At 42.5% G+C, this 11,811-nt stretch overlaps 2 protein-coding genes across 3 annotated transcripts; both read left to right on the forward strand.

Annotated features, from left to right (window-relative positions):
• The first annotated feature begins 101 nt into the window (after window positions 1–101).
• lsm10 (LSM10, U7 small nuclear RNA associated) lies at window positions 102–2,181 on the forward strand. The gene is made up of 2 exons (XM_035620778.2): window positions 102–241; window positions 1,361–2,181. The coding sequence occupies exon 2, from the start codon at window positions 1,372–1,374 to the stop codon at window positions 1,786–1,788; it is 417 nt and encodes a 138-aa protein (XP_035476671.1). The 5' UTR covers window positions 102–241; window positions 1,361–1,371; the 3' UTR covers window positions 1,789–2,181.
• On the forward strand, window positions 1,552–10,968 carry eva1bb (eva-1 homolog Bb (C. elegans)). 2 transcript variants are annotated; one of them, XM_035620775.2, is made up of 4 exons: window positions 1,552–1,645; window positions 5,290–5,335; window positions 8,658–8,787; window positions 9,599–10,968. In XM_035620775.2, exons 3-4 carry the CDS (start codon window positions 8,721–8,723, stop codon window positions 10,054–10,056), a joined length of 525 nt encoding a protein of 174 aa, XP_035476668.1. In that variant the 5' UTR covers window positions 1,552–1,645; window positions 5,290–5,335; window positions 8,658–8,720; the 3' UTR covers window positions 10,057–10,968. The 2 variants fall into 2 exon arrangements, with proteins under 2 accessions (XP_035476668.1, XP_035476669.1); XM_035620776.2 differs by lacking the exon at window positions 1,552–1,645 and adding an exon at window positions 3,487–3,505.
• Window positions 10,969–11,811: the final 843 nt, after the last annotated feature.

Raw genomic sequence — 11,811 nt, forward strand, 5'->3', positions numbered from 1 at the left:
CTCATGTGTTTTGTATCGTATTTGGTTGTTTTCCGCAGCGGCCTGCAGAGGGCGCTGTTGTTTTACTCAATAAGCGACGCAGGTTTCTACGTCATCATGCCTCGACGCCTCTTCCGCTGTGACGGTGTCCGTGCGGGAGAACAACAAACAAAACAACTCGTTGACATCTTTGAACGGTTTGTTTCCTCCTGCAAAGATTTGGCGTGGATTTAAACACGACACGGAAGTTCAACTGGTGCAGGTTCGTGTCTTATGTAATGTTTCCATTTCAGAGCCTCCGACTGTCGCACGTGATTTGGCTGCTGCTAAAAGCTAACAGGGAAGTTAGCTCATTCAGCCTCTAACGGACCAAAACAAACGTCCATGGGTTTATCTATTTCCTTCTAAACAAAACCGGAAGGTGCATGAATGAAATGATATGCATCTTATCATGATGTCCCTCATGAAACCCGAAGCAGTGTCGAATGTGTTCACAACCACGTTGACATAAATAAAGATAGTTTAAAAAAAAAAAAGAAGAGAGAAGCTGTTGTGTGACAACGAAAATCAAATCAAGATAAAATGACAGTAATAAAGCAATCAGTCAGACTGATATGTTGCTGCATGTCAAGGCTCATGTGTGTCCATATGATGAATCATTTAATATTTTAACAATTTTTACTTGAGACAAAAACACTAACTAATCAAATGCGTCCTGAAATCCAAAGTCACGTCACAATAAATGAAATTTAAAAAAAAAATCATCATTAAAGACAGGATGATGCATCAGTCGGAAAACAAATGTCAATATCTGTAACATCTGGCCCAGAAGATGGTTATATATAGATATAAATATATAAATATATATATATATATATATATATATGATCTCCACAACAGTTTGAATGAGTTCATTCCAGAGCCCGATTGTGTTGGCTGATGCCAATATTGCGGAGTAGAAAAATTCCTTTACCAAATATATCTGCTGATTTATCTATAAGATGTCTTCATCAAACCCTTTTTGACAAAGAAATTTAATTGAGGCTTGATATTTTTTTTTAACTTTATCATATATAATACTAAATTCGGAAAAATATTACGAATACAACCGAATAAATAGAAGTTGAATTAAGAAAATAAACTTTTATTTGACCGAAAATGTCAACATGAATGCACATTTAAAGGCTCATAACTGTTGCCCAATGATATCGGTCGGGCTCTAAACATATCGGCCGATACCGATATGTTTAGAGCCCGACCGATATTACGGCCAACTGATATATCGGCTTTAGTTTTGAATATTATTATTCCCGCTGCGGGTGAATTATGCGTTGAATGCTGATCTCCTGTCTTTCTCTGCTGGTGTCCCCAACGTCTGCAGATCATCAGTCCATGGAGGCGGAGGGAGATGAATCCCCGGCGGCGGTGCGCCCGGGGCCGGTCGAAGTCGTCAACTCTATTCGAGAGCGCACGATCGCCGAGAACAGCATGGTGGTCCTGCTGCAGGGTCTGCAGGGGGAGGTGACCACGGTGGACATGAGGAACGAGAGCACGGCGCGCGGCCGCGTGGTCAACGTGGACGCCTTCATGAACGTACGCCTGGAGGAGGTGCTGTACCGGGACCGACGAGGTCGGCTCACCGAGCTGCAGGACCTGTTCATCACTGGTAGAAATGTCCGCTACGTTCACATCCCAGACCACATTGACATAATGAAAACCATACAGAGTCAGCTGGCCAAGATTCACAGAGTCCGCAACTTTGCCAGTCAAGGGGGAGGCAGAAAAGAGTTTGCCAAGAAAACAAAATAGCTTATTTTCTTTTTCATACAAGGACACAATTTCTGCTGGGTCCTGCTTGTCCAAAACTTCTTTTGTTGCGAAAAAGGTGTTCCATTCACCTCTTCAGGCCTTTTGAATCCTTAAAATTGTCACAACATATGTTCGCGTTAAGGTCACGCTGCTAATCCAGGGCCCTGGTCACGTTACTCTATTAATTATCTTATTAGGAATTATTGTTGGGCTGTACACAGACCTGACCAATGACCTCAAACATACAGTTTGAGCTAAGAGGTGTGTTTTTGTGTTTTGGTAGTTATGTTTTAAAAGAGGGGCATTGAGCAGCCACCGTCATTTTCCCCCTTGAACAAACTATCAACAATTTTTTTTATTTCCTCTTTATAAATAAAGATTCTCAACAATCAACCTTTATTGTCCTCACGGGTGAAATGTGGTTTGCTAAAAAGTCAATTTTTCATTTAGAGAAACAATAGAATTCTGTGCACAATCCTGTTTACATTGGGAAAACGATTGCTATTTTTTCATATTCTGTCATTTTTTTTCTAAAGAAAATATTTGAATATTTCTTCATTACCTCTTATTTTAAGAGTAATAATAATGAAGAATCCTCTTATAAGCCTGACTTCCGTAAACTCTTTAATATCTGAATGCTGGAAAAACTTTTATAGTCCAGTTAAGAAAAAAAACCTGACATGATTAAACAGCTTGTCGTCACAGAAACAATAATTATAGACGTTACAGAGCTGAAGGTGACTCACACCTCTAAAAATCATGTAAGTCAACAGGACCGTTATCTCATGATGCAGAAAGATCACATTAAAGATCCTGGTGTGTTTTCTTATAAGTATAATAAGTGTTACATTCAAAAGATAAAGAAAAAAACAACCTTGGCTGTCGGTGCCTGACCCATGATGTCTGTAATTATCTCACCAGGGTGATTTTTGGGTCGACAACCACATTCTTGTGTTTTTTCCCAAAGTGAATGAAGGAATGATGGCACCAAGAGCCATGTTCCTGCTCGTGTAAAATGCTGACAACCACTGCATCCTCTGAAAATTGAATAATGTGCCGATTTGCAAGGCATTAATCTGTGAATAAATACATCCACACATCACACTCCACCGGTTCAGGAGTCCACCTTTCAGCCAGTTATATTTAAATCAACATTAAAACGAAAAACAAGTTTTTCTGCAAGAAATAGACTCTCCTGCCAAAAACATCTCTTTTACATTACAACTTCTTAAATATACCGCACGACCGCTTTGCTGAAATGAAATGGAACTTATAACAATTCACAATATAAGTGTGGGCGTGGCCCAGAGTGTCGGTGTATATATTTGATATCTTGAGTCATCATGCTGCACACCACAAAGCCCATCTGTCTGTGAAAACAGTAAACCCAAAGTTATAATAAGTGCCCATACGCAGGAAAACATTTGTCACCGATCACCGCCAGTGTGGCAGAGTGGAAAAACAAGCAGTCACATTTCCACGGTTGCAAATATCTCTGCTTGCAGTGAGCTGTCACTCTCTCTCTCTCTCTCTCTCCTGCAAGCTGTGTGTCATGACATCCAGCCTGAGGCCGGACGGGAGACTCCTGTTTTTAGCCAATGGAAACGAGCGAGAGCGCGTGAAAGGAAGAGAGTGTTTCGCTTGGAAACTGCCGCCCCAGTGTTCTCCCGTCCCGATACACAAATACGATTGGGAATTTGAGGAATTTGCAAAAGGGGTATGTTATTCCAGCGCAGTGTCAGGAAGAGGACAGGCCTGACATAACACAAGCGGAGGCAGCTGGTGCAGATAAACTGTCGATGGACGGGCATGAACTCAGCGGCTGTATCATTTAGAGTGAAACACTGCATTAAAGTAAAGAGGAATATGGACACAGGCATTTCCCCTTTGGCAGTGGGATCATTGTTTTGTCTGTGGCCTCTGTGTGTTTTTAGGGACATATATATTTTTTAAAACCAACATTGAGAGCGTCTGAATGACAGCGGCCCACATAATGACTGCTTACTGATCCACTCAAAACACCACCGAGTGCCACATCAACACTCGTGCACTCAGAATAGCACTTTACAGCGGCTGAACCGCATAAACAATTCTTCTGCGAAACATAAAGACTAGTTCAGTGTCACAGACTCCGCCAAAGAAGTACTCACGTCCTTTAGTAGAAGTTCCAATTCAAATGTACTGAATTAGTGCAAGTTGTAGTGTTTTCCCTGAAGGAACAAGTACAGATGTATTTCAAAGTACTCTATCTGCATGGAAAATGGTTCCTATGAAATATGAGATTATTTAGATTGTAAGTGGCAGAAAGTTGATATGTACATTTGTACTCAAGTATTTGGATATGTGAATATTATGAAATTCCCCATATTTCATATTTAATATTGTATTTTTTACTCCACTTTCTATATTTATTTTACACCTTTACTGGATTTACCTTGTATGTTCAGATTTAACATCGAAAAAAAAACATGATAAGCCACAGCGACAGACTGAAAAAAAATACTTAGGGTTACCCCTAACCTTAACCCTAAAACTTAACGGAAGATTTTACTTCAGTAAAAGTAAGTACCGTGTGCAAAATGTACTAGAAATATAAGTTGAAAATACTTCATGCAAGTGAATGGACTCAATGAGTGTTTTATCAATTATTCATACTGTTGCATATAAACATAATGTCCATCTTATGTGTAAAGGAGTTGCAGTAGTAAGTGGCATAAACTAGAAATATTCAAGTACAAGTAACCACTACAGATGATTTTAGTTTTGTAAAAAGTTCAACGTTCGCCTCAGAAGTGTAGTTTAGTCGAAGTATAAAGGTGCATTAAATAGAAATATAAATTGGATTTAAGACAGTACTGTAGTAAAAGTACTTGGTCCACTGAACAACAGCACCTGCTGGTCTGCTGCACTGTTTGCAGAAAAAACGCTTTTTCTTTCTCTCTCCCTCGAAGCCGAGATTAAAATACAAAGAGCCCAATTAATCCGCGAGCCCCCGCAGCACCGCTGGCCCGTGCCAACGGCGGCCGACGAGCTATTTCCTGTTCCACCCTCCTGGCTTAACAGTGAACAGACCTCGCTGTGGTGTGTGGCCTGCAGGGGGGAGAGATCACCTCCCCTCTGGTCAGTAGTGGGGCTCAGCTCTGCACAGAAGGACAGAATTGGACTGCAGGCTGTTGGTTCACTTGCAAAACCTGGGGCTTTTATTTTGGAGTCAAGCGGCAGTTTGATTTTCTTCTCTCAGGAAAAAGGAAACGCTTCCTGTTCAGCACAAGTCTGGAGCGTTTCTGTCTGGTCCTCCCTCGCTCTGAGGGATGAGAGGGAGTGGATCACAGTGTGGAGCTGCTGCTGCCGCTCTGTAGGACCGGCAGCAATATTATCTCTTCTGTCACAAAGCGACCGTTAACCTCTATACGCTGCTTTTTTCACCTCCTGAGACATGGGATCTTATATCTAAATGTTGGATGACAGACCCATCTCATTCTTTTTATTATTATTCTTCAGGAGGGAGCTTTGTGTTGGTCAAGCTGAGCAGCCTCCACGACCAAAGGTGAGTGATGATCTGATTTTGGATGATTCTATTTTTTATGAAAATGCATTTGTGAATTAGGCTTTTATTGCTGATGATCGTCTCTCAGAACCTTTTCACAATCTCAGACAAGCGTTTTGACAATTTCATCAGGGTGGTTTTTTGACCACATGTTCTGCTGTCACTGCTCTCGGGCAATAAACGCCGCAACAAACCGGTTTATTAGAAGGACTCGCAGCTTGTTCTTTAGCAAAACCACAGACCGTTGAGGCTGCAGGAGCTGAAACAAGCCCCCAAATCATCAACACTTCAGGAGAAAACCAAGTTTCTCTCATGTGTTTTATTACTTTTTCCAGCAGCATTAGACTCGAGCATCAATGACAGCAGCTTCCCCCGTGAGAGACTGTGGACATTTTGGTGGGCGCAGGGATCTCTCACTGTAAAATAATGTCTTATTCCCAGTGGTCTCAGGTTTCATCTTTTGACTTAAATGGGATTATCTGAGCAGGAAACGTGGGAGGGTTGAGTGGGAATGCGTTTTTTTTTTTACGGGGTCACGTAAACGGCTACAGCCGCCGGGGGCTTTGCATGTGTGCAGTTAAGTTGAGAAGTTATTGGACTTGTCTGGAAATGCGAGGTGTTAAATCTGTCTGCCCCCGAGACTGCGGGTGCACAAAAATGGACATTTGTCGCCCTCTGCTCATTTTGTGTTGTGCTTCCAACTCGGGGTGGGGGGGGGCCTCACCACAGATGGTCTGTCATGAGGAAGAAAAAAAATCAGTGCAGCTCTGCATAGAAATAGTGTATATGTGTGTGTAAGTAGGAGAACAGACTGAGAGTGGGTGAGCTTCTGTGAGGAAAAAATATCTCCTCATCAAGTCTTTTTCTGAGTCTTTAAAACAAATGTAGAAATCTTATGAAGAGGGAGATGATTTCATTCGTGTCCGCCCAACTTGCCCTCAAAAAGTTTCCAGAAATTTGGATCTTAAGCTTAAAAGAAATCAAAGAAGAAAAAAAAAGGAATTTGGGCAAAATATCCTGAAATAAAAAAAGAGTGTGATATGCATTGGAAACAAGTAGCAACAAGATATGTTTCATGAAAATTACTACAAGTCTTTGAACACTTTCCCATGAGTTGTCAGGGGTAATTGATCCATGACATATTTTGGCACATAACCCCCATAAAACAGAGGATTGCGGTCGTTTTTATCCTCCTCTTTTAATTGTTGAGCTGGGGAGTTGCCGTCGTAGGTGGAGGGCAAACATTTCCTGAAATGTCTGAAACGATTCCTTTAAATCACAAACAGAAACGACTTGATTACAAGGTGATATCTGCAGCGTGATAAATGCTACAAAGTTTCACAAACAGGCTCGAACTGCTGGGTGCAAAGTGCCCGACCTTTAATTAAAACTAACATTGTTTGACTTCACATGAACTGCACTGAAAACTTAATTGCCCACTTATGTTGTTAAGGTCTGGGGGCAGCAAATTGAGGGGGCAGATGGAGTCATGCTCCTTCCCATAAGTCTGTAGATCGGGAGCCAGCCACCAAAGAGACTAACAGCGTAGAAAAAAAAGATGTTTTTCAAGGTCTGCCAGGAATCACCAGGATAAAGATCAGGGTGGGATCAGAGAGACCCGAGCCCCCCGAACGACAAGAGGCGGGAGCTCGGGTCATGGTTTCGTTTTTCCCCGGAGAGAAAAAGCAACAGAGAGAAAAAACATTCGGCTCCCACGCACATTGTTGTTGTAATGACAGGGAATGTGAGGGGGCGGGACATATCAGTCAGCATGTTTACATCAAGCTCTACTGTAACCGTGGGACCATCTGTGACCCCCCCCCAGCCCCCTCCACCACCTCAGCTCTATCTAACCATCAGTCTCCATTAAAGGGTCAGTTCACCCCAAAATGCTGTTTGTTCAGTCGTTCCAATGAGGTCTGTGGACTATCAGAGGGTTTGTTGTTCCTTCTTCCCTGAGGATGAATCCCAATGATATTTAATTTAGACTTTAAGCACCACATAATTTCACAATTTGTCCCGACAAAGAGTGGATGGATTGCGCAGATATTCATGTCCCCCTGAGGATGAACTGTAAAGAACTTTTCATCTAGAACCTTGGTACCACGACCAGATTCCATCAACTGTGAATTGTGTTTATTTCACATTCAGGGTCATATCAGATTTACTGTAATTACCAGTTTCCCACTTGTAAATATTCAACATCCAAATCGTTGTTACCACTGAGAGAAGCAGACTGTATATATAAAAATGGACGTAGGAAATGGGTGCAGAAAGTAAAGCCAATGCGGACGTGCCTGGAAGCCTGTATTCTCTGGAATCACCAGCAGAGGGCGACTAAAGAAGTCATATTCTGCAAACGTCTAGCAATCAATTATCAATCGCTATGTTCAAGTCTCCTTCAACACAACGTGATGTTCATTGTGTAAATTATGGTCCCATTTAGAGTAAAATAGATGATAAAGCATTGGAGCGTGGATGAAGCTTGATTGACAGCCAATACTGTCCAATTGGTGAAGGACGTGTAGGTGGACGTTTCCGTAAATGGTGACTTCTGGTTTCCAAAAAACAAGAAGGGTTTGAGGCTTCAAAATGTTCATAAACCGATGGCTGATGGCCCCACAACTTTTTTTTTTTCCGCTGCTACTTTGTCTCCTTATGCTTACTGACTTTTCTTTGGGTGCATTTACTGTGTCAGCTCAAGTCTTGTTTATACACATTATTGGTATAACTTTCTAATAAGACATCCTTTACAGTTGTTGTATTCAGATTACAATATCTAACACATTTTTGTCCTTGTGTTTATATTGCATAATTAGTTATTTATTACCTTTTTTACAAATGTTTCAAGATGGGTTATCTTATCTTAAAATGAAAATATACTATATACTATACATTTTTTCTGTGAAATGGCCCTTTAATTCATGACTCTTGTTCTATAATTGCCCTGAGTTTTCAAAAACAACTTTTTCTTGTGGGGGGGGAAAAAAAGGCCGGAAAGAAAAGCGCCACCTCAGGCACTGATGTCATAAATATATAAACGTCCCTATCGGACAGAGAGGGCCTCACGCTGCTGTCCTCACCACAGGCCCGACTGTAAAACACTTATGAGGAACACAATGTCCCTCTGCGCTGACCTCTGACACCGGTTCAAATCACAGGACTGACGAGTGGAGCTTCGGAGGAACATTTTCTTTTTTTTTCGTTTTTGAATGAACTCACTGTTCCCCAGTGTGTGGATCAGTGGCTCTATTTCATGTTTATTCAAATTGAGATGCAGACACTAATTGTCTACTTGTGTTTTTGTTTGTGTGTGTGACAGGAGAGTTAAGAGTGTAAGAAAGGTCCTGGAGATGGTGGATATTTGAACTGACTGTGAACCAGGATGGAGCCTGTTAAGCGAGACATGGAGCTGCTCAGTAACAGCATGGCGACGTACGCTCACATCAGAGGTAAGAAACATCAGTGTGGCCGCGACTCTGGTTCCCGGCCCCGGCCCGGGGGCGAGGGGACTACTTACACCTCAAGGGCTTGTGAGAAGACTGACTGATGATTGCCGAGTTATCATTCATCAAATGTTTCTCAAGTCTTTCCTTCCATGTGCTGCGCGGGTTCTTACTTCTTCGGGCCTGTAAAAGTTATTAAAAGAAAGGTGAAACCGTCAGAGGAGGAGGCCGATACCGCTCTTGTGTCTTGAAGCTACAGTCTGCAGCCAGTTAGCTCAGCATAGAGACTTGAAACAGGTGCTGTCCGAGCAAATCACTGATGAACTGTAGGGACAGTGTTTGTCAGAATTTATGCAGGAGCTGTTTCCCTCTTTCATACATCTGAATGAGGCTGTTCTCAGCCACGAACTCCGCACAATGTCCAGAGTTAGCCGTTCACATATTTTCCTGCTATATTCTCACATGGGCTCACCAGGACATTTTCCAGAAATGTTACTAGGAGTTCCGGAAAAAGTGTGGAGCAACATTTGCGTTCTCACGTACGGCCCCTTTCAGAAAAGTTCAGGAAAATGTCCGGACTTCAGTGCGTGTCCGAAAGCAGCTTTAGTTGCTGCTGATTTTCTCATCGTTCTATTGGCAGGAAAGCAAGAAAAAAGGAAATTTGCTCAAATGTTAAGAGAAATCATGGAGCTCAGAAAACTCACTTTCAGTGAGAAATATTCAATGCACTCATGTAAAAGTAATGAAGGGATCAGCTAAATGTATTAGGAGTATTATTTGTATTGTTGCTGATTGTGTTGTGTCCCTCCCCATGCAGCCAATCCAGAGAGCTTTGCCCTCTACTTCATGATGGGCGTCTGTTTCGGCCTGCTCATGGCGCTCTGCCTCCTGGTGGCCGGCATCGCCTGCAGGACGCGGCGCCCCAGCAGCAGCAGCAGCAGACCCCCTCCGTCCCCCGAGAGGAGACAGCTGAAGGAGTCCAGCGAGGAGGAGGAGGGCGAAGAGGAGGAGGAGGAGGAGAGCATCGCAGACGAGGACGGCGGCGGCGGCGAGGAGTCAGAGATCCCCAAGGTGACGGCGGGGCCCATGAGCGATCGCAGCAGCCCGTCGAACGGCACGCTGAGGAGCGTGAACGTGTTCGCGTCGGCCGAGGAGCTGGAGAAGGCCAGACGCCTGGAGGAGAGGGAGCGGATCGTCAGGGAGATCTGGAGGAACGGGCAGCCGGACATCCTGGTCACGGGGACGGGGACGATTGGACGAGTGCACTACCACTAACAGACACTTTGGAAAAGATACCTCACAGACTGCAAAGGTCACGACACACACACACACGTTTTCACCCTGATTTTCTACGGAGACCCAAAGTGTTTAAGTGTTTCATGGTTTAAAGGGCTGCTCCGCCCATTTTTAAACATGGAGACCAGTTCACTCAACTTGACGAACCATACTCCGCCTGTGAAAATGGTTATGTAAGGTCTTCTATGGCTCACTAGGGAGCTTTTAAACAGTATGAAATAATAATTTTTAAATGTTACCTCAGCTACGGCCCAGGACTTTAGATTTGTTTTTACATTTCAGTTCACAGAGACACGTGAAAAACAACAAAACCACCAATTAACAAAAACACTGAGATATTTGGAGCCAAGGGGCCTTTGCCTCTGCACACGCTGCCATTCAAAACAACGAATAAACAATAGATTGCAAAACACAAAACTTCAGATTCGGAGATGATAAGAGATCCATTTAAAAATGCTCTCCATCTGACCTAGGGGGTGTGAACACCGAAGCAAGATCAGTTTGTTGTCCAGACATCTTTGTGCTTCACTCAGGACGTCCTGTATCTCACTTTTGACCAGGCTCCATCACCATGGTAACCTGTGCTGCAGGGTGCATAACCTCAGGCTCTACTGCTTCAGTCATTATGGATTCATCTGTCGCTGCCTTACACTTCAAATACATGATGAAGTAAAATTCATATCAATAAACACAGATATAATGTCTAATATAACCATGGAGTTCTCCAATATACCAGTGAATTTGTGTAATTAATTTCATCACGTGGTGGAAAGTAACTAAGTACATGAAAAGTAGTTGGCAGCATAGGATTTTTTTTTAATGCATCATATTTGGCTCCATGTGTATTTTATTTTTACAATGTGAATGATAAAGATTTTAACCACTTTTTAAGTTTTCCTCTGCGTCAAAGTCATTTAGTTGTAGTTGTGAACACATCCAATGGTAAATATCAAACAGGAACTGCTTACATCAGGTGTACTTCATTTTACAAAAAGTAAACAAATATAGCTTTAAAAAAGTCAGGGCTCAAGTTGTAGCACACATTGTATCTCACAGAATCCATGAAAGTAACTTTCTGTGTCTTCATTTTTAACACTAACCCCTCCTGGTTGCAGCTACAACACTCTGGTAAAGACGTGTCTGTCTGGGAGCAATGAAAGAGCCATTGACCTCGGCCATACTGTAGATATTCTTACCTATGCAGAGCTATGTCCCAGGAGACAAGTCTATTTTCTGTTGGCTGAAATTTTCCTCCTCCTCCGCTCATGAAAAGGCTGATTATGCCACGACTGGAGAGCTTTTGTACACTGTCACTCGAGGGACATGAAGTGGAACCGTCTGAATTGAGGATTGTTACAGAGACACACACACACACACACACACACACACACACACACAGACACACACACAACTCTCCATGCAGACTAAATGAGACACTCATGCCCTAATGGTATGTGCTCACTTCTTATTCTCAAGTGTCTGAATGACTAATGTCCTTCACCCTGACGTTTTGTTTGGGTTCCTCCTTGTGACTTTGGTTCGTCTTCTACAACAGCTCTAACTCAACATTGCTCTTTCTCTTTCATATGTTGTTGGGTTTTTTTTTTAAACTGTGTGCATTAAATTATATTTACGACATTTCTACAGGTTGACAAATGCATGTTCACCTTCGTACAGAACATTAGAAGAGAATATAATGTTTGTAGGTAAAAATTAGGCTACTGTGAGCAGACA

The sequence above is a fragment of the Scophthalmus maximus genome, chromosome 22, assembly GCF_022379125.1.
Source record: "Scophthalmus maximus strain ysfricsl-2021 chromosome 22, ASM2237912v1, whole genome shotgun sequence".
NCBI lineage: Eukaryota > Metazoa > Chordata > Actinopteri > Pleuronectiformes > Scophthalmidae > Scophthalmus > Scophthalmus maximus.